Consider the following 24,349-nt stretch of genomic DNA (forward strand, 5'->3'; position numbering starts at 1 on the left):
ATTCTCTTTACCCCCCCCCGAAATGTTAACATTCTCAAAGTCGGATAAAATGGGAGGCATGCAGAATGGTATCTGTGTTTATATATATATATATGTGTGTCGCTTCGCTGCAGCTCTAGGCATGCTCAACAGCTTCGTCGAACGCAGGTTGATACAAGAGTGCATCGTCAAGAGCACAGCGCGCATTTTTTTTGCGCCTCCCCAATCGCTCAAGAACAACCTCTGCTCCGTTCTCTCTCTCTCTTTCGTCCTTCCATCCAGCGCACACCTGAGCGGTGCGGTTGATTCAGTGTCTCTGTGCGAGTGCATGGCGCTTCAGTGGATGGCGCGGAATTGGGGGGAGAGACAGAAGTTGAGGAAGCACCTGTGTAGGTGCCCCGAAACAGGAGGGTCTGTTCTTCACCCCTTCCCCCATCACCACCACCGGACTACGCGCGCGCACACACGCACACGGACACCCTCATCAGGAAGGGGCCACCACGACCGATCCACTGCTCATTTGCCCTCCACCCTCGTCGCCCTTCTCCCCCTCCCCCGTTTCCATTGCTGTGCTCTGCGTCGACCCCCCCTCTCTCTCACCGCGCGCCTCTTACTCGCGCCCTCTCCCGTCCCTTTCTCTTCTTGGCTGCTGTGTGCGCGCGCGTATCCACATGGTCATACGTAAACTCATGGCACCTTCGCCCCAGCTACTCAGACGGAGGGGCCGGTGCTTGGTACAAGACGATTCATCGGAGTTTGTACAGCAGGCTCTGCCACGGCGCCACCACCGCCGCTACATCCTCCTCTACGCATCGGCCGGACGGTGGAGGTCTGCACCGCACCGTGTGGTGCGCCGCAACACGAAATAAACGAGAAAGAAAAGACGGCGGTACCATCAGGAGAGCATCGCTCGATTCTGACATCTTTGGTCTGGCGACGGGCTGCACGCACGCGTAGTACGCGTCAGTGTGGGGAGGGAGGTGGGGGGGCGCTCTCGGTGGGTGTGCGGCAAGAGTATCTTTAATCTCTTTGTTGGTAGCTGGGTAGTGTCTCATCGCTCATGTCAAGCCGCTTGTCTCTTGTTAGTTGTCCTCTAGAAAACGGTATCTGTCGTGGCTCTGCTTCTTTGCCTCAACATTTGGTGCGGTGCTCTCACAGTGGTCTGTCGGCACTCGGGGCAAGCCTCTCCCCTCCTCCGAGGACACGCACCGCAGCGCTCGCTCGGCTCCCTCTTGATCAGCGAGAGGATAAAGAGGATCAGGGCAAAATGTCTGCCAGGAAGTTGAACTCAGCGACGACGGTGTCGGGCACGGCACCGCACCTTCCTCACCGGCGCTCTTCAAGGGTGTTGAGCAGCATCACAACAGGCAGTGAGCATAGTGTGAGTGCGGCGTCACTCCCGCCAGCAGCGGCTGCCACCGCACTACCTGTAGAGAAGACCGGCACCAAATCGCGTACGCACACCATGTGCACCTCCCTCGCCGCCTCGCCAGGGGCTGCTGTGGGCAGCAGTGATGTCCGTGCATCCTACACCGGCGCTTACGTCCCAGCGGGCTCCAGCAAATTCGCCTCCGTGCGACCTCGAGCGGTTGCTGCCATTCCGCTGAATTGCACAGTGCCACCACCGTCTACCGCCCGTGAGTCGGTGCCATCTCTGCATTTACCTGCAGCTGCGGCGGCGGTTCACGACGCATCACCTCTGGGCAGCAGCTCCGCGACAACCAAAGGCGGCGCTGCGCGTCGGCCCCGCGGCAGCATCGGTACAGCGAGTGTGGCTGACCCACCAGCCGCCGTGGACGTGCCTGGCGCCTCAACCGCAGGCGGGAAAGAGTGCTCCAAGGCGACTTTGTCTACCTCTTTGGCAGCCCCGCAGCCACCCCCAAACGCCGAGCTCGCCAGCGATCACGCCGACGTCAGCAGTAACCTCACTGCTGTGCCAACGGCTGTGGCAGCCCCTCACACAGGAAAGCCTCATACCAGTGGCAGCGCCCCAGCAAGGGGGCCGCGTCGGCTATCGGCGACCTCCCACAACGCTACGAACGGCGTAACTCGTGTGCCAGGTGCTGTGGCAACTCCGTCAAGGACATCCCCTGCGGCTACTGCAGCCCACGCCGACCCCGTAGGTGCGCCGGCCGCGCGTCAGCGTATCAGCACCCCCTCCGCCATCACCTCGAAACAAAACGGGCAGTCAGCGGTCTACACAACGGCGTTAGGCGCCTCATCATGGAAAGTCACGCAGGCATCCCTCAAGTCGAGTCTGACGACAAAGAAGACAGTGATACGTCGCGCAGGCGCCGGAGCGGCGACGAGCCGGCCACAAAGTACCGTCGTGTCACGGCGGTCCTCCCTCAGCTGCACCACGACGGCCGATAATGCGACCGCCTCAACGCGCGACCCGTCTGTTCTACTGCCACAGCCACGAAGCAGCGGTGGCGTGGCGCCCACGTTTGGCGCAGAGAGCGTGCCCTCCACAGCACTCAACACCGCGCGCACGAGCGGGCCGCCGGATGGCAGCACGCCAGCGAGCGTTGGTGGTGCTGTGTCTTCCAGCACCACCACCCGCATCTCCCGGGGCCCTGTCGTCTCGGAAGAATGGGCCCGCAGCATCATTAAGCCTGGGGACGAGAAGCTCCTCTACCAGGCAGCAACAGCGGCCGAAACAGAGTCTGGCTTCACTCGCACACCCTCCAGCATGAGCATGAGCGGCGCCATGCGCAGCACTGCTTGGCAAGCGCACACCGTGCGAAGCTCCAAAAGTGACACGCAGCTGCGTCACGCGCAGGAAACGGTGCTCCGGCAGCGCTACGCCAAGACACCAGCGCCAGGGTGGCGCAGTGCCAAAGCTGCGTCAGTAGATGCCGGCAGCGCCGCCTCCGTAGCATCTGGTGGCTCCACCTCTCGATTCGGCTCCACCATAAAGCGAAGCGGCACTCGGCTACAGCACCGGCTAGAGGAAGGTGAGGGCCGGCAAGCGTTCTTCACGGCCGCCGCGGCGGCGGCAGCGGAGACGCCAACAAGCGAGAACGGGGGGAGCGTGGGTGGCGGATATGCGTCGAACCGAGGTATCGCGCGTGGTTCCACCTCCCCGACCCCGTCACATCTTTCGGAGGCCTCCTTCAATAGGGTGAGGAGAGGCGGTAGTCGTCTTGGCGGCGGCGGCGTACGCTCTCGGCTCGAGCACCCGTTCGGCAGCACGCCCATACCGATGGGCCACTTAGGTGAGCGGAGCTCGGCATCCCTAACGCTTTTTGCGAAGCCGTCGCCGCGAACATTTTTAACGCCGAGCCCTCGCGGCGGCCTCAGGGAACTGGAGCTGAAGACCAGCTTCGACGTTCGCAGCGGGCAGGACTACGTGGGCAGCGACGAGCTCACGAGACTGACGTCCGTGCGCGAAGAAATGCTGCTCACCCTGATGAACTCTGCACGACGGCCGGCAGCAGCGGCGGCGGCGGCAGGAGAAAGCACTTCCGCTGCCACAGTCTCCTCGACGCCAAACCCAAAGGATGGGAGCAACGCAGACGTACTGGAGGGCTCCGCGTCGTCGCAACTGGCGATGCGCGTAGGCCAGCAAGCAGACGAGAGAGTTCTTGTGCGGCCGGCAGCCCCGTCCCCAGGAACGCAAGCACGGCAGCGCGTGTACAGCGTAGACCTACGCAGCGGCTTCACTAACGACACGACGAACGCGTCTCTGCAGTCGCCTGCGGCAGACGCAGCGCAGCCGCGTTGGCGGTCAGCGGTCGGGGGTACCGTTCCCCTTCTCGCCTCTTCTATTCGCCAGAAGCCTGGCAGCGCTGCCTTCCGTGCCCTTGCGGAGCCACTGGGCGCCGTTGCAGGAGCCGGTCCCACTTCAGGCCCTCCATGCGCTCGTCCTACTTTAGACTCCATTGTGCTCGCGTCTGACGCTTTCTCAAAGGCTACTCGGCAGCCGCGGCGTCCAGGCGTGATGGTGAAGCTGTCGAACCTTCAATCGCCTAGCGTGGTCGCAGAGCGAGTGCGGTTGGAACTCGTGCGACAAGAACAGCGGCAACTTACTGCGGCTTGCACCGGGCAGACGAGAGCGGCAGCACCTTCGACGGCGGCCACCGCAGGTCAGCCCCTCACAGTCACCTCTATGGAGGTAGAAGCACGGCGCCTCCTCCTCGATCCACTCTTTCCTCTCATTAGCGAGGAGAACTATCAGCGTCTCGTGCTGCAGAACAGCGAGTACAAAGCACGCAAAGAACTACTGGCCAGCATCCACGCGACGCCGATGACGGCGGCAACCCTGTTGCGCCCGTGCGAATCACCGCCCCCAGTGCCGCCTCTCGACGTGGGTGAGGCGCCGCGAGCGGCGCGAGCGTTGGAGATGGATCTGGCAGAGGCCGATGAGCCCGCTTCCACGCTGGCACTCACGGCGGCTGCACTGGCAGAGGCCCCAGCAGCAGCGGTGACAGTACCCCTGTCTCTTTCCGTGGCCATGGCCAGTAACACCCCGCCTCGTCGACCATCCGTCCAGTACGGTGGACCTGCCTTGTGCGCGACTTTTTCGCCCCCTCGCGCACCTTCGCCCTCCCCCACCGCATCCAATCTCACCTCGCCCACTGCTGGCCCCGTAACGGGCCTCGGCAGTAGCACGGCCTTCCCAGCCCGTGACGGCAAGCTGCACGTGAATGCTGTGATGACGACTGAGAAGCTGACATCCATCAAGACACTGGCCGCAGGCGGCGTGTGGCACGCCGCGTTCGAGTCGACGGCGCCGAGCACCGCCCAACCCTTCCTCAACGCAAGTCTTCTAGCAAGCGCTGTCGGCGGTGCTGCAGTGGGTGGCCCCGGCAGCTCCCCAATTCGCCTGCGCTCCACCAGCCCCACAGCGAGCGGCGCGTCTTCGCGAAACGTCACTCGCCGCAGCTCAATGCTTCGAAGCGCGCAGCAGCACCTCCAGCTCGAGGCGACGGCTACAGTCACCTCCAGCAGCAGCAGAAGTAGCAGCACCGACGATCAAGACAGTACCGCCTCCGACGAAGCAGTTGAGCTGGCAGAAGGTGAGCTGTTCAAGGCGCTGCAGCACTGGGGCCCGTTCCGCACCCCTCACGCCACAGCGATGTCCACCATCCATGCTGTTGGGCCGAAGTGCGCCTCCCAGTCAGGCAGGAGCGCCGCAGGCACCAGTGCGAGCAGAGCCACGATAAGGAGGGCGAGCAAGACGGATAAGCTGACGCACGGTGAAACAGCCGCTGGGCTGTCGTCGACAGGCTCGACACCGAGCCTGCTTTCCATGGCGCCGGCCTTCCCGTCGGCCATGGCGGAGGAGCTGCGGGCCTATATGCACGTCTTTCTCAAGCGCTACCGCGGCATTGACGCGGCGGTCGCTAAGGAGATGGGGCCGGTCCCAAAGACGCCACTGGCGCTCCAGCGCGCGATCCGCCGCAGCCTCCGTTTGTCAAATGGGCGTGGCGTGAGTGCAGCAGACGACGAGGAGGCAGTGGAGCTTGAAGATCCCCTGGATGACGGCAGCTATCACAGCCAAAATGTGCAGTACGTGCTGGACCTCGTGGGATCGCTGCTACAGGCAGAAACTTCCTTTTGCGAAGACGACGCGGAACGAGAGGGAAGGGGCGCGCATCCGCCGGCTGCTTTGGCGAAGCAACACAAGAAACAGCGGGTGGCCGGTGCCGAACTCATCGCATTGGTGATGGGACGGCCCACCTCCTCGGAGGGCGAGAGCGTCGTGGACGGCACTGCGCCGAATCGCTTTAGAAATGCCTCCTGTTCATCCGCAACGCCGCGGCCGATCGTGAAGCTACGTGACCCTGAGCTGCGCGCAGTGGAACTTATGTTCGTCAACGACGCATTGTAGAAGCGCATCGACGCCGGGGGAGCGCCAAATCGGCTTGCGGCAAAGGAGTTCATGGCGATGGGAAAGCGAAGCAGTTGTTGAGAAAGGGATGGTGTTAGGGGGGCGTGTAGTCACACGCAAAGGCGTAGGCGCAAGTAAGCGTATGGCTTTTTTTAGAGTAGACGAATTTGGCAGCTCTGAGAAAATGGGAAAGATGAGGCGATCAAAGAAAGAGGGCCATTTGCTGCCACGCGTGCTCGCAAAGCAGGCGCTGCCTGCGCCTCTTCGCGCCCCCCTCCCCACCATCCTCCTCTGCCGCTCGCGTTTGCCGAAGAAGTCGGTTTGATCCAGTGCGCTCGTAAAGACGCACAGGTTCGAAAGTCGTAGCCGAAGAAGAAAAAGAAATGTATGCCGATTGCATTCGTGTGTCACTGCCACATCAGCCCTCTTTTCGGCTCCCTGACCGACCTCAATGCATAAACATGCGGCACTTGCGGCCATTTCGACCTTCCCGTGCATTTGGCCGAGCAGGAGCGCTTCCCCTCACCCACGGTAAAGCGAGCCCGTTTCCAAGGAGAGCGACTTTTTTATTTTTGTCCTCCGCCCGCATGTTGCGGCGCGTCGCATCCGTCGCGGCTCGCTCCTCTGCGTGCTCGTCATCACCGGCGGCTCGCCTCAGCGCGACGTGGCACCACCGCCACACAGGGCCGGCCCTTCTGCGTCTTCGCAATAGCCATGGTCGCTGCAACTCTAGCAACGTGGCGGTGGTAATACAACGCCGCTTTGTCGGCCCTCGCCAGTACTCACCGAAAGGGTATCGCGAGGCTGCCGGGCGCGCACCAATGTCATTTGAGTTTGGTGAGGAGTGCAACAGCCTTGCCAGGGCTGCGCACCAAACAAAGAACTATGGGGATGCCATCACCCTGTATGATAGGGCGCTGACAATGCGCCGCGAAAAGTACGGGCCGATTCACGAAAAGTGCGCCGCCACGCTGCACAACATCGGCCGTGTGTTTATCGACATGAAGGAGTACGGCGCCGCTGAAAACGCCTTTACCGAGGCAGCCGCCATCTACGAGCAAGTGGAGGGGGACAAGTCCCTCAAGTACGCGGAGTCGCTGGAGCTGCTGGCGCTCTGCTACACGCACCTCAAATTCCTCGATGAGGCGGAAAAGGCCTTCAAGGATAGCATTCGCATCTTTCGGGATCAGTGCTACAACTACGGCAACCACTCGTGGCTGCCGGATGACAAGACGCCGCCTACTGAGCCAAACAAGCACCCGCTCTCGTCGGCAGCGCACGCTCTAGCCGACTGCGCGGCGCTCTTCCTCTTACGTCGCCAGGAGCACGAAGCCGTTGCCTTCCTGGAGGAAGCGCTGGTGATACGTCGATTCTTGTACAACCGCCACGTCAAGTTCCGCCCGATGATTGCCCAGACGCTCAACAAACTCTGTGAACTAAAGAAGTCGCTCGACGACGCCGTCGGCGCGGAGATGTGCATCAACGAATGCTTGCAGATCTGCATCGAAACACTTGGTCGTGATCACCCGGCGACGGCGCAGGCGACGAGTAGCAAGGCAGGACTGCTCGCCGCCAAGAGGCAGTTCCGAGACGCCTTGCGGCTGTACGAGGAGAGCACGACAACCTACGCCATCGCGCTCGGCAAAGACGCGCCTTTGTTTGGGCAGGAGCTCATGAAACTCGGCCGCTGCCAGGAGCTCTGCAATGACGTTGTCAACGCTGAGAAGACGTTTCAGCGCGGCGTGGAGGTCATCAAGAAGGGCTTCGGCCCGAACAGCCTCCAGCTGGCGGAGGCGAACACTTTCTACGGGTCGTTGCTGGCCCGAACGCTCGAAATCGACCGCGCTGTTGATCTGTTCCGCGACGCCATCCGTATTCGAAAGAGTGTGGACAAGAACGATCCGCAGCTGTCCTACCTGTACCAAAAGATCGGCGACGCCTATGCGATGCGGCGGGAGCCGCACGCGGAGGCCTACTTCCTCCTTGCCGTGGATGCCTTCAAGCAGAACGCCACGATTGAGCCGCTGCAGCGTACCTACGTGACGGACGTTTTGGACGACTTGGGGCTTTTCTACCTCGATTTTCAGCACTTCGAGAAGGCGGAGGCGTGCTTCAAGGAATCCCTAGACACCCGCATCGACATGCTCGGTGAAAACCACGCCACGGTGGCGTACTCGTACAGCAACTTCGCGCTCCTGTACCTGCAGCGGCAGGACTACGCGAACTGCGAGAAGATGGCGGCGGCGGCGCTGGATATGTATGGCAAGACGGCCCGCTCCAACGTGCTTGCTCAGGCCGACGTGCACACAACTCTGGGTCAGTGCTACCACCAGCAGAGACAGTTTGCCAAGGCGCTGGAGATGCACGAGAAGGCGCTCAACGTGCGTCGCACACGTGGCGACACGACTGAGACGGCCGTGGCCGAGTCACTCAATCACATCGCACGTGTCTACGTCACTACGAAGCAGTACGGCAAGGCATACCGCCACGTCAAGGAGGCACGACGACTTGTCTGGCAGTTCAACGTGGAGATCACGCAGCCACTGCGAAACGAAATCGTCAAAACGGAGCAGATGATCCCACCTATGCAAGAGTGGACGAATGAAGAGCGGGCGGAGGCGCAGGCGAAGATCGAGAGCGCTAGCGGAACTGGCGGCAGCAGCGCGGCTTCGAACTCCACCGTAACCTGAGCAAGTGTGGCGAGACGCAGGTCGCGTCCTACAAGGCGCGTGAGCTGGTGTGTCTCTCCGTACCGATTTGGAAGACGAATACATATACATATATACATGTATCGAAAAACAGAGCCACGAGAAAAGAGGGACGGCGAAGGGCGGAATGACGGCCGGATATGCCCCCCCTCCTCCTTCCCCACCCCACCCGGACCGAATCCTTTCCCCGTCTCAGCCCTTTCGCCGGCGGTTGTGTATGAGCTCCCTCTGCCTGTCGCTCTCTCTCTCGTCGCTGTTGCACAGAGAGAGAGAAAGAAAGAGAGGCAGAGAACCAAACACCTATACGCTGAGGAAGCATGAAGCTAGGCGTAAAAGAAGTGGCGTCGTCTCGTGTGCAAGGTGCGGCCCATCCACTCGTGCATCCGCCCCCTCTCCTTCCCTCTCGTCGCTCTCGGCCCTCACCTGCTTGCCCTGCCCGGTACTGTCGCTGTGGCGGGCGGTCAAAGGAACTGCGCTCTGCCTCACTGTCAACGGCCCCACAAGGAAGGCCTCACCCCCCTACCTCCCTTCTTTTCCTCCTGCAGTCCTCTTTAGCGCCTCAGTATTGCCGCGCGCTCCTCCGCCATGTCCAACACGAACCGCTACCCGGCCCTGCCAAGCCGCATGTCCCTCATCGCCTTCAAGACGCGCCTCAAAGGAGCGCAGAAGGGGCACAGTTTGTTGAAGAAGAAGGCCGATGCTCTGGCGCTGCGCTACCGCATGGTGATGGGTGAGCTGCACAAGGCAAAGCTCGAAATGGCGAACCAAATCAAGGGCTCCTACTTCACCATCACGCAGGCACAGTTCATTGCTGGCGATATCAGCCTTGCCGTGCAGGAGTCCCTGAAGATACCGACATACCGGATGGAGCTGCAGGTGGAGAACATTGCCGGTGTGCAGGTACCCAGCTTCCACACGCAGAACAGCGACGCCGACGATGGGCAAGACGGTGCTGCGGCGGAATCACGTCTGAACAGCGACAACCCGTCCGCCGCCGGTGTCTCGCTCACGGCTGGTTTGGGAAAGGGCGGGGAGCAGATCAAGGAGGCCTATTCTGCCTTCCGCCACACCCTCTCGCTTCTCGTCAAGATCGCGTCGCTGCAGACGAGCTGGATTACTCTCGATACCGCACAAAAGGTGACGAACCGCCGCGTGAATGCCCTGGAGAAGGTCGTCATCCCGCGCGTGCAGAACACCCTCAGTTACATCACGTCCGAGCTGGACGAGCAGGAGCGTGAGGAGTTTTTCCGTCTCAAGATGGTCCAGAAGAAAAAGAAAGCCATGGCCAAGATACAGCAGGCCGCGCGCGATGCGGAGACGGCCGACATCGAGGCGGTGCGGACGCGCAAGCGCAACCTCCTCATAGCCCAGCGCGATGGTGGCGTCGCCGAGGCGGACATGGTGGTTTAACGCTGCATGTGGCGTCCCCACGCGCAGATGAGCCGCCGACAGTACTAAAAAAAATGCTTCCTTCAGTACAGCCATACTGGTACAGCAAGGGGGGGCGACACTGGCCGCGGCCTCTTCTCGGGCTGACGATGGCAACGACGCCTCTTCATGTCGCCGCTGTCGCTTATCGACTCTCTCGCCACCTCGCGGCGTTTATGTGTTAGTGTGTATATGTGCTTTGGTGGTACTGAGGTTGGGTGCTCCGCAATGGATGGCGTGTCAGGCGACAGCTCTTTTCTTTTGTGTGTGCGTCGTATATCCACCGTGAAGCGGCGCACTGGTGCCGTTGGCAAAGTACACCACAAGCGGTGTGTGGCGACTTTGGGGGGGGGGTCGGTACCTCACTCGGTGCAGGGATGCCAAGCAGTACCCTCCCCCTCACCCTCCCTCCTCCTCTATTCAATGCAAGTGCCGGGCCACCTCCGCTAGTGGTGGCAGGGCCCCAAACGCGTACGACGTAGGGGCAGTGAGAGGAGGATGGGGGGGGGGGCGGATTGGCGTGCTCAGACGACGAAGTCGGCGCTTGGCTGTAGCGCGTAGCTATACGGCTGCCTCGCGCCCGCGTGATGGGCCGCGTCTGGCAAGCGAGGTGGAATGGCGCTTGGCCCCACGATGAGCGGCAGAGAAGGGACACCCTGGCACAAAACGATGCTCCGTGTATGCCCCTCCTTCTCGTCCCTCAGCCCGCCCTCACAATGACGAGTGAGGGGGAGACAACATCAGAGAGAGGGAGAAAGAAGTCGAAGGGATAGTGAAGGTGAAGAGAGCATCGGCCTCCAGTTGATGTATGCATTTCGCAGCGTACAGGGAGGCGCGTGAACTTGGATGGACGAGCTGCGTCGACGCCTTCCGTCGTCTCTTCGTCCCTCACGCTGCACAAATCACGGCGACCGCCTACGAGCTGGTGGCCTCCCTCTCCCCCGCCCCCCCTCCCCATCCACAGCTCGCTGGGCCGCTACCTCGCGTTGCGGTGGCAACGCGCCATCCTGTATCGTAGCAATCAGCTGTCCTACATGACCCCGCCATCTATGCATGACTCTGTTTCCTCTGTGTTTCAACGGCTTCTTTTTCTCGCTTCTGCTCCCCTGTGCTTTTCCTTCGAGACATACCCCTTAGCTGCCGCATTCATCATCGGCCCCCCTCCCCCTCCTCGCCTTCTCACTCTCGTGTTTCGTGTAAGACGGTGTCTCGTCGCGCTTGTACCGTATCGGGCACCAGATCGCCATCATCAGCACTACCGGCTTCTTCTGCTTCCTCCTCCCACCCCCCACACACACACACACTCTTCCTCATCCCTCCCCGACCCATCTCTGAGCATATCTTCCTCAGTGCTGTTCTCTTTTGTTGCCTGGTGGCGCCAGTGCTACTCAACTTATCGCTTTCCAATCTGGCGCACCATCCCCCCCCCCGCTTCTTCTCCCTCCACACACACACACGCGCGCACAAGTTTATATTTATTTACACATACGTACTCCCTTCTCGGCATCCTTTTTTCGTTGTTGTCACTTGTTGGCCGGCTCACACACATCACCATGTCCATGTCGGATAACAAAAATGAAGAGCAGGTACTCAAGACCATGAAGGCAGGCGACATCCTGCATTATGACTATCGCCCCGCTAATCGGCGAGATGGCAGTGGCGCCAAGCTGAGCGATACGTTCCGCGTGGCCCAGTGGAACATCGAGCGTGGCATCAAGCTTGATGCCATTATCGCGGACCTGAAAGCGCTGCACGCCGACTTGATCGTGCTGCAGGAGCTCGACATCAACTGCCGCCGCTCCAGCTATGCAAATGTGCCGAAAGAAATCGCCAGGGCCCTCGAAGCCGAGATTTACTTCTTGTGCGAATTCGAGGAGCTCGACTCCAGCCTGCGGACCCCTGACGCCGCCATCGGTCCCCGTTCACAGCCGGCGCTGGAGCCGGAGACGCCAACGAACTCGGACCGCGACACCCTCAAGTCGGCGAAGAGCCGCCACTTCCACGGCAACGCAATCCTCAGTCGCTGTGTGTCGCTGCGAGAGCCGACCGTGATTCCGCTCACGAGCTCCCTCAAGTGGGAGGAGGTGGGTCATCTGTATAACGAGCCGCGCCGAGGATTTCGCAGTACCCTGCGTGTCTGTGTCTACTCGTCAGACCGCACTTCGGCTCAGATGGCGCCGCTGTACATTTACTGCTGTCATTTTGAAGTATACTGTGGGGGTCTCGAGCGTGTGCGGCAACTGGCGGACTGCATGGCTGATATGCAGCGCATCACACACGTGTCGACGGTGGTGAACGGCGCGAGTGTGCGACGGCCCGCCTTCCTCCTTGCGGGGGACTTGAACACCATGGCGCACGGTATCGTACGACTAAGCCGGCTCTTTGGAACGGATCGACTCCGCTGGCTCAGCTTCGGCGAGGAGGAGGCGTGCTGGCTGCAGCGCAAGGTGCTGGGGCGCAACATGCAGTTCCTGGAGGCCCGCCTCTCTCCTCTATCGTTCCGCTTCCTGGCACGCGCTATCTCGCGTGTACACCAACTCGTGTGCAGCAACTCTCTGGTGTGGCAATACGTGTACGGCTTCACAAAGGCGGAACAAGACCGCATGTCCAATGTGAACCTGTGCCTGTACGACCCGTCTGACAAGGTGACCTCCATCACGCTAGACCATCCCGCCTACCATGGCTTCGTACGTGGAAAATTCGATTGGATACTGCTGAGCAATCTGCAGCCGTACCCGTTTCGCACTGCCCGCGATGGCGCTAAGCCGGTCGACCTTGCTGCCCTCGAGAAGAACGGCAGCATCCTTGCCACCTCGTACGCTTCTCGCTACCTTCACACCATCGACGGCTCCAAAGACGACAAGGTGCACGGCACGCCGGCGGGGCCGGACGAGGCGGCAACGAAGTCTGTGCCGGCGGACGGCTATCTTCTCTTCAACGAGAACTATACCGCCAGCGATCACCGCGGGCTTGTTATGACGGTGCAGCAGAACAATGGGCGGCCACAAGACGTCTACCCACCGCATGGCGCTCCGTATACAGCTAACTGGGCAGCGCTAAGCTTCTTCGCTCTGACCCGTGCGCTACCTGTCGCCGCCGTTGTGCTGGGGCTCTACTGCAGGTACAAAACGTCACGTTAACGCACCGGCGTTGCACATGTGTCTTTGCAGGCGGGTGGTGCAGCGCTGCTCTTTCTTTTTATGCTCGTGCTTCTTCAACACCGGCGTACCCATGCGCGGTCATAGCCACCAGCGCTTCATCATCGGTGCACCTTTCTGTGTGCACATGCGTAAATTTGTGGTGGCAGCCAAGACGGGAAAAGGGTAAGGGAGGAGAGGGGGCGAACGAAAAAAAAAAAGGGCAACAACGAGCGTCTCTGCGGATGGCGTGTAGGTGACGAGTATACACAGGGCACATGGACCACGACGCGCTCTTCGCTACCGCTTGTCGTCGCACCATCTTGACGATGGGCTGGCTTTGCGGGCCGGCCGTCGTCCGCGAATCTCGCAGCCCATACCCGTCTTGTAAATGTGGAGGCCTCTTCCGCCACCCCCAATCCCCTCCATGCGGTAATGCGTCTGCATAATGCGTTGCCTTTTCTTATCCGCGCTCCACCACCAACCCTCACGAACAGCCACCCTCATCGCTGCCGGCGTCAGCGTTGAAAGGGCATCCCGCAGTGCGGCACTTGTGCAGGTGATGTCGCCTCTTTCACGGGAAAGGGCGCCGAGGCTGTTTTTCAATTCCTCTTCCTTCCCCTCTCTCCGTCAAAGGTGGTGGACAGGATGCCCCGGCTCTCGTACTGGGCCGTTGGCGTGTTTGCCGGAGGTGGAGTAGCCTACGGTGGCTATCATCACGTCTACGTACCACACCGTGCGGCGCAGCTGGCCGCCGACCAGCAGCTGGATCAGTGCAAACGACCACACCAAGACGCCATTCACGCCTATTCACGGCTGCGGGCAGCCGTCGAGCAGCAATCGGCCATTATGTCGTCGTTCCCGTCTTCCTCGTCGGCGAGCGCACGGCAGGACACCTCAGCGTGGCACACGAACTCTGAAAAGGTCCTTTTCTTTTGTGCGCTGCAGCGTATGCGTGCACTGCTCCTGGGTCTTCCAGATCACCTCATCACCGAGAAAGATCTGCGAGCGCAGCTTCAGCAACTCTCTGTCTGGGAAGCGCAGCACTGCACCGAGCTCCACTTTCGGCCAGCCCCTCTTAGCACTTCGCAAACGCTGCGGTCCGTCGCGTGTTTTGCGGTTTACCTGCTATGCTTTCGCGTGCTCAACCCGCTGCTGAGCGTGTGGGCTGGCTCTGCGCGCTGGCAAGCCCGGCTGCTACACCACGTGGCCGCTCGTATCGCTGAGGTCTTGGAGATAAAGGTGGTACTGACAGTGGAAGGCAGTGAGTCGCACAGCGGCACCCGTGGAGTCGCCCGTGGGCCGTCGCGCCGCTACATCACCCTCAACACGACGCACTGGATTGAAGAGGTCGGCTTCTGGGCGTGTCCCAACAACCCACTTTTGTGTGACCAGTCCGTCAGCCCACCAGCAGCAGTGGAGCGTCAGGGTGAGGACGACTGTCGCCTAGAACTCCTGCGCTGTCGTCCCAGGAAAGCCTGCTCGTCCAACGCCGCGCTACCGCACAGTTTCGCATCGCGATTCGCCCCATTGTCGTTGCGACAGCCGTGGTGCTACCTGCTCCTGTGTGGCCCCTCAGCTTCAGCGACCGCCTACACGACAACCTATGCCGAGCACTGGCGTCGGCTGGCGACGCAACAGCAGGAGCGCATGTCGAGCGGAGGTACAAGTAGCAAAGCTGCGTTTCTGATGACGGCGACGGACGTCTCCCTTGGGTATCCGGTGCTGTCTGACACCGGGCACCTTGAGTGCAACCTGGATGATGAGGCACACTACATCCCTGTGGGGATCAGCGGCTTGCCCCGCGTCCTCTACGTGGACGCGGCGCATGCGAAGGCCGATGTGCGGCCTCGACGTTCGCGCGAGGAGAAGTACGCCTGCGTGCAGGAAGCGCAATTTGCACGTGTCCCGTCCACAGCGCACGCAACGCGTGCGCCAGCTGACTCCACGCTCGCGGCAGCGCCACAAGCGCCGTCCAGGTTGCTCGAGTGGCAAGTCCATCGCGGGATTCCATGGTGGCTCCGAGTTTGGTGGGGCGGTGTCTATGGCGGCGGCCGTTGTCGGTCGCGCCCCACTCTTCACTACCACCTTGGTAACGCGAGCACAGCGGCCGAGTACGCAAGTGCTGCCATCGCAGCCAGCCAGGCTGCGGAGCTCTTCACTGCCGCTGCAGTCTCCTCCTCCTCTGCGACGCACTTGTAAATACAGGGTGAAGAGGGTGTCCAGAAAAGAGAAGCGAGGGGCGGCTGCATCGCGCTGGTCATCACATCAACGCAGATGCACAGAGGTATCGTGTGGGTCTCTCTCTCTCTGTGTATGTGCCGAAAGCAAGCCGAACGCGAGCACAGACCAGTCGATGCAGTCCGAGGTTGATGCATGAGTGTATGACATCAACATCTGCAGCACTTCTCATCTACTTGGGTATCTTTCGTCGATGCCTCGCGCTGGTGGTTGCCGCTTCATCACTCGCGAATGTCCATCTTCCTGTTTGGATGCCTGCCCAGCCACCTTTTCTCCACCTCCCCGCACGCCCCTCTACGATTGCTTGGACACCCTCTCATGCAGCGCAGCTCCGCCCCTCTCTGCCTCCTCGCGGAACTGAACTGTATCGCGAAAGAGGGAGGGAGCGCCGTGGTGTGACGGCTGCCGCCACGACACTGGAGGACGCGCGTCTCTTCGCTTTGTGTGCGTGCAGAGGCCCCGTCGAGAATCTGATTTGTTTCGGTGGCGGCTGTCCGCGTCCACCTCTCTCATATCCTCTCATCTCCGCAGCGCTCGCTCTGCCTCCCCATGCGCCGCGCGTCTCGGCCGCTGGTGCTGTGCGCGCCCCCACTGTGTGCGCAGCGCTGGCAGCGCAGCCCCACGGCCCCAACCCCTGGAGAGCTGGTGCCGTTGTCGTCGTCCAGCACGGCCACTAACACCAAGGTGAGTGCGTCGAAGGCGCCACAGCCGGCAGCGTCGTCACCGGTGCCACACTCGGTCTCGACCACGGACCAGCGCAGAGACGCCGATACCTCCTATCGATCCCTGTACCCTCGTGTTAGGCTACGTGCCACAACGCAGGAGCGCCCTTACAATCGGAGGGGCTTTGTAGCCTTCGAAGATGTCTCATCAGAGCACGAGCAGCGGTCTCGCCTAGAGGACGGCTCTGCGCGGGAAGCGTCCTTGTCCCCTACGGCTGCCGAGACGAGTGGCACTGTCATCCCCGATAGCCACCTCTCCCGCGCTCAAGAGGCGCTTGCCACGGCGGAAGGCAACGAGGTTCAGCGGTTCCTCGACGAGGCACAGCGACAGGTCGAAGTTTCCAGGTACGCACGCAACCAAGCCATACCCCTCCCCGCAAAGCCAGAGGAGAACAGTCCAGCGTTTCGCCGGGTCAAGCTGCACACAAAAATGAAGACGGAAGTGCCTGACCCGGACTACCCTACGTTTGCCCGCAAGGACCACGCGGTACAGCTGCCCCCGCCGCAAGAGCATCCGTGGGTGCGCAAGAACACCCCGATCGGCGCCTTCATTGTTCACGGCGACGGGCAAATTCGGCAGACGGGCGGAACTGGGCAGGTTGACTTTGACGACACCTCAGTCAATGAGAAGCTGCCGCAATCGTACCGGGGGCTGCAGCACCGGTCAACACTGCAGCGGCAGCTCCCGCAGGACAATGGCCGCGTGCTTCAGGAGGCCGTCATCAAGCACAGCTTCGCGCTGACCGGGCGTGGCGTCTTCGCGACGCGGCGCATTGCGAAAGGAGAGACCATCATGATTGTCCAGAGCACTGCACGGAACGTAGGTGTGAAAGGCGAACTGCAGCGACTGGAAGAGATGTGCACAGACATTCTTATCGCTTGCCGCGACGGTGACGCGCGAGCGTGCGACTTCCTGCACGACTGGATTCTGACAGGGCAGCCCTCCTCGCTCTTGGAACACTGGCCCGCCTCGAGCACGTCGCGAGTGATAGATGCTATTGGCGGGGTCGACGTACTTGGTGCACTAGAGCTGCACCCGATCCACATCGCACGCATAGCCGCCATTATCGACCTGAACAGCTTCCTCGTTGAAAGCAGCATTTCGGAGCGCAAAGGCATGGCCTATTTTCCCGAGGCGGGGTTCCTGAATCACAGCTGTGCGCCGAACGCGACGTACGACATCGTGCCGGTGCATGTCTTTCGCGATACGGACTACTATCTAGATGAGGCAGCCAGGGTCGACGCTGCGGAAGCAGAAGAGAAGGATGAGAAGGCTATCGCGACGGCCGCAACGAGAGACGCCTCAGACGTCCCGGCCGCGGCTGAAGACGGCCTGCCAGAAGGACAGCGGAGCGCGGCATTCTTTGGCAGCCAAGACCGCCTTTCGGCCTGCCCAGACCTCACCGAGGCCGACGCCCCGGTGTATCTCTTCTGCTGCCGAGCAGAGAAAGAGATCGACGCCGGGGAGGAAGTGGTCATCAGCTACGTGCCCCCGCAGTGGTCTTTTGACAACCGGCAATACGTTCTGCACGACCGCTATCGGTTTTGGTGCAAGTGCCCCAAATGCTCGCCTGTGCTGGACACAAAGTACGCGCGGGTGCCAAAGCTAATCGTCGTACTGGTGTTGGTGAGCATCACGTTGCAGATGATGGTCTTCCGGCAGCGCAGTCTCAAAGACTCATTGGACGAGGACTACAGGCGGCTAGCGGCCATGTCTGAAGAAGAGCGGCTGGAGGAACTGCGCGCGCGCGGCATCGATGTGGAGGCGATGGCGCAGGACGCTGAGAAGCGACGTAAGCAGCGGCGCGTCGGTCTGTTTGAGATGCTCGAGGAGGAGCGACTAAACCGCCTTTACGAGCCCGGCAACCGTGGACCCATGAACATTGTGAATCTAATGGACCCTCACGCAAAGCCGCCGCGGTAGAATGAGCACGCGTGCCCATGTCGTGGCGCGCGCAATTTGATGTTCAGGCAATCACCAAGATTAGGGATATAACGATCATTTGCCGTGCGCCCGTCTCGTGTGTGTGTGCGTGTGGGGGATGGGGAGTGGAAGGGGGGGACGGCAGCGCTTCTTACAGTATCGGACATACACATCTGATGCCTGCACACCCCATGGTAAAACTCTGTTGTGGAGCAGCCGGTGCCCGCTATCCTTCTTCCTCCCGCGTGTTTCCCACCTCCGCCTGTGCGGAAGAAAAAGCAGTGAACGCGTGACGGGCGAGAGCGCGATCCTCTTTTCAACAGGGGCCTCAGAGAGGGGCTTCAATGCAGTGTCAGGACGCATCTAAGCGTTCGGACTTGGATGACCGCTTGCGGTTCGTATGCGTTTGCCCGAGCAGCATTTCAGCAGCAATGCGTGAACTTCTCGCTCGGTAAGATGTCTCCCTCTCTCTCACACGCACTCACTTGGGCACTACCGGTCACCATACCGACAGCGTTGGACAAGTACAGTCGAACAAGTTGGGGCAAAGTGAGAGAGTCGGTGAGAGATGAGCTGCAGACGCCGCCCTTCTCTCCTCTGTCGTGAGTGGAAAGGCAGTGAAGAGGGGAAGCTGAGAAAGGCGGATGAGGAGAAAAAAAAACAGGCACGCACGCATTGCCATGCGCACAGAGGGACTGAAGGCAGAGGTGCCTCGGCAGCAGCTCAGTCAGCGCCGAGGCAGCCCGAAGAAAGCGTTGAGAAGGAATTGTGACGCATCTCACAGCGGAGAGACTGGTGCGGGAGCACCAATCGAAAGGACTGCCAGTCCGTGCAGGACGTGACCAAGACTGAAGGGTGTTTGGGGGGGTAATTGAACAGTAGAGCAGCAAAGCCCACTGCTCGCCAATGGGTGAAGAAACTCGTGAGTCTCGCCTGGCAGAGGACGACTTGGCGCCCATGGCAGTGATTCTGGGCTAGCGACCGCTCTTCTCGCATGGCCTGATCGACTCAACTGGCCCAGCTATATGCGTGGTCTTCCACTGGGCCACTCGCGATGCCATCGAACCGCAGAATCCGTCTATCGTCAGCCTCTGGTAAGGCCGAGAAGCAGAACTGGACAGCGTCAATCATCGTGTTCAAGGGGGCAGCGATGCACAGTGCGCGGATAAGCCTGCCATAGCGTGCCGGTCAGGCGGAGCCCATCAGCCTTCCGCCAATCATCGGAGTTCATCGCCATCGAAGGGCTCTAGGCGAATCACGCAGCGCACACCCTGGCGGCTCGATTTGAAAGGGGAGTGGGTGCCGTAAATCGCCTGGTCCTCACAGCTGTCGGTCCGCCAGGATTCGATGGGGGTGCGGTGTTGTCTGTGGTTCGAACTGGGTGCCTTCTGTCATGCCGTCCAGCGGTCGAACAAGGCGTACAGCAGCGTTGTCTTGCGAGTCCGCCGTTAGCAGCACATACATCGCGCCCTGTCCGACGGCGCCCGGTGGGGCGTGGCCGTAGGACAGGCAATCACGGCCACAGTTGCAGAGATGGAGCCCTCACCCCCTCTGCGCCACCTCCACCGTGCACACCATTGGATCGGCAACATTATGTCATGCCATCCGCAAAGCAATGGAGGGAGTTCGGGCGGTGAACCTGAAGGCGTCTTGCACCTCGCGTGGCCCTCCTAGCCGTATTCAATGAAGAGCCGCTGCAGATGGCAAGCCGTCCCCCCTCCCCCTGCTACTTTTGGTGGTCGAGGAGTGCAACTGGCGTGGCATAATGCACGCAGACCTGTGCGAAGCGCAGCGAATGACGTTGCGAGGCCGTTAAGCGCGCGCGAACTTCAAAGAGGCAGCGGCGGCACGCAGGGAGGCAGATCGTCAGTTTAGCGGCTCCTCATTGCGTGTATATGTGATGTGCACAATACGAACGAACCAGACCGCCATCCGTTTTCGCATGGGGCTATGCCGAGGTGTATTTTTCACCAGGACGGACAGGCAGCGAGGCGGCGATGAGGTAGCCCGCTCCCCCCTCCCTCTCATTTCCGCATCAGCAAAATCCGTCATGTCCACAGCAGGCCTGCAATCACTCTAGAGCAGATCGTGGGAACATGGGCTCGCGTAGGGCTACGCAGCAGCGCTGCTTCAGCAACGCAGCCCCGGATGGAAGAGCTCGAACTACTGCCACAGTGCCCCGCTCTGCATTTCGCGAGAGTTTCGACAAAAACTGGATTCCGGCGGGGAGCCAGGGGGCACCGCAGTGACCTCACCACAGCGCCGCTGCGCATCCCATACCCAAAGGAAGGCTGAGCTGTCTCTGAGGCATCGACGGCAAAGGGACTGCCTTTGAAGCGGTTGGCTCTAAGTGACGGCCGACCTTTTCCATAAGAGGGGGGAGGGAGAGGGGGGGCAGTTCCTCAGCTCCCTTCCGCATTAGCGGTCTGTTGAGCTCAAGTTAGCGCATGCTCACGGGTCATTGGATACAGAGGTGGAAGGAGCGTGAGCTATTGTCCCTTAGGCTCCGCGCTCTTCGCTACCACAGCTGTGCCATGGCCGCAGCACTCGGGCGACCAACGGAGGGAGAGGCGCTGAAGGGCAGGCCAGCGCGGTTCGAGGCCGGAGTGTCGCAGCAGAAGAAAAGGCCGACCAAATGGAAAGCAAAGGTGGAGAATGCCGCGAATACGCCGGAGAGCGCGTCTCTGGACGGCGCACAATCGTCACGGAGAGGAGGTCGAAGTGCACGTCTCCTTCTCGTCCCCGCCTCCCCCCTCCTTCTACGCGCACTGGAGAAGTGGCGAAAAGGGAGAGGGGGGCAGGCAGCGAGGAAAACATTTGAGCAAGGCCGTCCTGGCCGAGCGCCAGAGCGCAGAAGGGAGCAAGAGTTATGTGGGCTCCGTCGTAGCGGAAAACGCGCACGCGCGCGAGTCAAATGGGTTCGCCGTTTTTTTTCTTCATCTCCCGGTTTCTTTGCACTCTGATTTTGTTGTTGCTGCTGCTGCTACGGTTGTTGGTCAGGTAAGCGGCGCCGTTGAGGAGGAGAGAGAGCGCAAGAGCTGAATGCACGTCACCTCCCCGTGCACAATCCGTCGCGACGGAACCCATGCCGAAGTGCTGAATTCGCTTTTCCTTCCCTTCGATGTGCGCAGCCTCCCATTTCAAGTTCACGCCCCTCTCTGTCCGCCCCTCTGCCCTCCTTCTCTTGGCGATGAGCTTAGTGGCCTTGCGCAAGCCTCTCATCATAGCACACGCGAATTCAACACGGAGGCAGCAAGCGAAGGCACCATTGACTCCAGAGCTCCTGCACCCTCTCAACAGCCGCACGCGCAGCGGAGACCTGCGCACCTAAAAGGAGTGCGAGCGGCCATGCAGACCGTATCCGGTCAAGGACGCGAGCGACTCTCGGACTGAACTGACTCGGTCCTTTCCCTCCAAGTACGCGGTGCGTGTGCGGGGGAGAGCGTGGGTAGTTGACCGGTGGCGTCTGCTTCGCGCTCAGAAGGACACCTATAGATTGAACCTCTAACCTCACTAAAATAGACTGCGCGTCGCCACTCGCATTTCACTGAGCGTGCGCGAGCGCCATTCGAAGGAGAGGCCCTTCCGGAGATATCTCTCTTCGCCCACGCAGCTCCGTTGTGGCATGCCCCGAAAGAGGAAGTCCTTTAGCAAGGCAGCCTCCCCCGTAGCTGCGGTTCCGCATGACAGCGCCCTGTCCTCTTGCCCTGGTGAGCCGACTACCTTTCAGCTGGCCGTTGTCAACTCTTGCCTGTGGAACGAGGACGTGCAACTTCCTAGGCTGCCGACGCCAGCGCTGCTAGCCCCGTTCTATGCCCAATACAATTCCTACGTTGCGGCGGGATCATGTCGAGCCGCGTCCCCGTGGACAAACGACTACTGGTGTACGAAAGTGGCGCACGTGGCGCTTGGACGTCACTCAGCCCTTCCAGCTATCTACAGGCTACGACACGAGTGTGCCGGTAGGCTTCATGCCCGCGTCGTGTACGTGCAAACAGCAGCCGTACACCGGCAACTCCACAAAACGTACCCGCCCCTACCACGCAGCGGGACCAAGGCGATGGCGGATGGCGGAGTCGGTGACCATCATGACGTGGTAATCGTTGAGCCGACGACACCAGGCGTCGATGTAGCGGCAGATGCTGCTGGCCCTCCTCCGCCGACAGCCTTCACGGCCTCCTACTACCTCCTCATCAATCACAGTGAAAATCCTATCTTTGTAGGCCCAGACCGAGTGCCGCAGGGCCGCAGCGTGGCGCTTCGGGAGGGTGACGTGCTGAGCTTCCTCGAGTGCGCCTTCGACGAAGATGGCGGGGTTCTCGACGGAGCTGATGTTCTCGATAGAGATGGCGCGGAGTGGCAATCCGGGCACACGCCCATCGACACAGAAGGAGTGGAACGTGCTGCAACAACGGTGGAGCAAGTTCAGCAGCTCGCGGAGGAGTCCTTGTGGCGGTGCCTTGGCGCATCTTCCGCGAGAGCTGCGCCTCGGTCACCGTCTTCGTCGGCGCTCACCATCCATCCAGTGCGTGTACCCCATCGCACAGTCGCACTACGTCGTTTCTACAACGTGCCTCAAATGATTCAAGAGTACATGCGCTGGTGGCATTGCCACACAGCGCAGCTTCTTGCGCCGCATCAAGTGGACGGCGGACACGCTGCATCGCCCTCTGCCGAGTCGCTGAGTCCTAACTTCTCTTGGATGGTATCTGGCAATCACCTGGTTCGCGCGCCAGGTATCGCTCGCAGAGGCCCAGGCTCGGAAGAGCCAGCTTGCCCCAACGTAAAGAGTGCATGTGACACCCCAGCCACAACAGCGATGCGCCCTTCCTCTTCTCGGTGCTCCCAACGCCAGGGAAGCGGCGGCGCGTCTACGCCGCCCCATATGCAGCAGCGCTTCTCCGAGGATCTCCTTCATGCCCCTGCCCTCCTCAGGGCACTGCATCAGTGGCTAAGGGAAACAGAGGATGTGGAAGAGGTGGCGGATGAGGCGCACTCCCCACTGGCAGCGCGCCTGGTGCTCGATCGCGCATGGCTTTGGCGCCTTGTTCGCCGTCACCATCGGCAGCAAGCGACGCCTCGGTCACCACCCTCGAGTCCTGACGCGCGCAACGCGGCCTGCCTTTCGGTGGCAAAGCGGCAAGAGAGCCAGACGAGCACCGGCGATGTGGCGGAGCGCTTTCGCATCTCCGTGCCGAATGTGATGGTCGACCCCGTCGCCAGCGGTGACGGTACGTCGCTGGCGCCCAAAGCTGCGCCGTCGCGGGGGGTAAATCCCCTGCAGAAAATGCTCGAGGAGCTGCGGCAGCGCCACAGCAAGGAAGGTTGCATTGCGGTCGCTGGTCCCGCGACAGGTATGGGCCAGCCTCTCTGCCTCGACGCCGAGCTGATCGATGTGTACACGAGCAGCACCGGGCACGCTGCCACTAGTCCCGCGAGTAGAGAGGCGCCGCGGTGGTCGCTAACGAGTCGGCCTCCGACTGTGTCTACCGGGTTGCCAACGTGTGTGCCAGCCGTGCGCATTACACCAGCAGTGCTCCCGGTGTACGTCTTCACTCGCCGAAGTCGGAGCTCTGATGTGTACACTCGCGAGCGGAACTCCTTCACACCTGAATGCCTCCCCTCCCCCACCTCTCCAACTGGGATAAAGCGAACGAGAGGCGCTAGGGCGGCGAGGCCTACGTCGGGGCTCGGTGCCGCAAAGCAGTTCGTGTACTACTACTATGAGGCAGACGATCAGCTCTCTGGCAGAGCTTCCGCTGCCGCCGTAGAGCATCAGCAGCCGCACCCGCGAGGAGGCATGCGGAAGACTAGCGGTGTGAGCGCAGTGGGTGGTCCTTCGCCCGCCTTGCTTGAGCCGTCGCCGCCGGCTCCCAGCGCAGCAGCGTCCCTTTTGCACGAGTCGCGCGCGGCGTCGACCATGGCTGATGACAGTTTCCTCTGGGTCGATGAGGCAGAGACGACCGAAGAAGAGCCGCGCGCCCCCACGAGCCGAAAGCGGCGGTCGACCAAGAAAACGGCACCGGCGCGCAAGAGACGCACCTCTCAGGCGATATCGTCGACGGCAGTGGCAAAAGCGCCCCTTCTCGAGGGAGCTTCCGCCGCGGCGAATGAGCCGCCGCCAAGGCCGGCTGCGACGTCGAAGCCATGACGGCATGCCCAGACGGCAGCACGCATCAACCCGAGGTCGGAGACGCCGTCATGCTGAAGCGTTCCTTCGGCGAGCGGCAGAAAAATGGCAAAGGCACGGGTCCTCTTGCCCCTTCACACCTCTCCTTCACAGAAAACCTCTTGAAAGGAAACGCATCCGCTACAAAACGAGCGGTGCGAAGGGTCCGCCTCGAGTCGCAGTGGTGAATCAGTCACCGAGAAGT

General features: G+C 61.1%; 7 protein-coding genes across 7 annotated transcripts; all 7 read left to right on the forward strand.

Annotated features, from left to right (window-relative positions):
- Nucleotides 1–1,444: 1,444 nt before the first annotated feature.
- Nucleotides 1,445–5,815, forward strand: LSCM1_00821 (uncharacterized protein; the record flags this gene model as incomplete). The annotated part of the gene is made up of 1 exon (XM_067318455.1): nt 1,445–5,815. The coding sequence occupies one exon, from the start codon at nt 1,445–1,447 to the stop codon at nt 5,813–5,815; it is 4,371 nt and encodes a 1,456-aa protein (XP_067174560.1).
- A 587-nt stretch (nt 5,816–6,402) lies between these two features.
- LSCM1_00822 (uncharacterized protein) lies at nt 6,403–8,505 on the forward strand (the record flags this gene model as incomplete). Its single annotated transcript, XM_067318456.1, has 1 exon — nt 6,403–8,505. One exon carries the CDS (start codon nt 6,403–6,405, stop codon nt 8,503–8,505), a length of 2,103 nt encoding a protein of 700 aa, XP_067174561.1.
- A 603-nt stretch (nt 8,506–9,108) lies between these two features.
- On the forward strand, nt 9,109–9,933 carry LSCM1_00823 (uncharacterized protein; the record flags this gene model as incomplete). Its single annotated transcript, XM_067318457.1, has 1 exon — nt 9,109–9,933. The coding sequence occupies one exon, from the start codon at nt 9,109–9,111 to the stop codon at nt 9,931–9,933; it is 825 nt and encodes a 274-aa protein (XP_067174562.1).
- A 1,571-nt stretch (nt 9,934–11,504) lies between these two features.
- LSCM1_00824 (uncharacterized protein) lies at nt 11,505–13,091 on the forward strand (the record flags this gene model as incomplete). Its single annotated transcript, XM_067318458.1, has 1 exon — nt 11,505–13,091. One exon carries the CDS (start codon nt 11,505–11,507, stop codon nt 13,089–13,091), a length of 1,587 nt encoding a protein of 528 aa, XP_067174563.1.
- Nucleotides 13,092–13,736: 645 nt separating this feature from the next.
- Nucleotides 13,737–15,290, forward strand: LSCM1_00825 (uncharacterized protein; the record flags this gene model as incomplete). Its single annotated transcript, XM_067318459.1, has 1 exon — nt 13,737–15,290. One exon carries the CDS (start codon nt 13,737–13,739, stop codon nt 15,288–15,290), a length of 1,554 nt encoding a protein of 517 aa, XP_067174564.1.
- Nucleotides 15,291–15,878: 588 nt separating this feature from the next.
- On the forward strand, nt 15,879–17,975 carry LSCM1_00826 (uncharacterized protein; the record flags this gene model as incomplete). The annotated part of the gene is made up of 1 exon (XM_067318460.1): nt 15,879–17,975. One exon carries the CDS (start codon nt 15,879–15,881, stop codon nt 17,973–17,975), a length of 2,097 nt encoding a protein of 698 aa, XP_067174565.1.
- Nucleotides 17,976–21,600: 3,625 nt separating this feature from the next.
- On the forward strand, nt 21,601–24,126 carry LSCM1_00827 (uncharacterized protein; the record flags this gene model as incomplete). Its single annotated transcript, XM_067318461.1, has 1 exon — nt 21,601–24,126. One exon carries the CDS (start codon nt 21,601–21,603, stop codon nt 24,124–24,126), a length of 2,526 nt encoding a protein of 841 aa, XP_067174566.1.
- Nucleotides 24,127–24,349: the final 223 nt, after the last annotated feature.

The sequence above is a fragment of the Leishmania martiniquensis genome, chromosome 35 (assembly GCF_017916325.1).
Source record: "Leishmania martiniquensis isolate LSCM1 chromosome 35, whole genome shotgun sequence".
Taxonomy (NCBI): Eukaryota; Euglenozoa; class Kinetoplastea; order Trypanosomatida; family Trypanosomatidae; genus Leishmania; species Leishmania martiniquensis.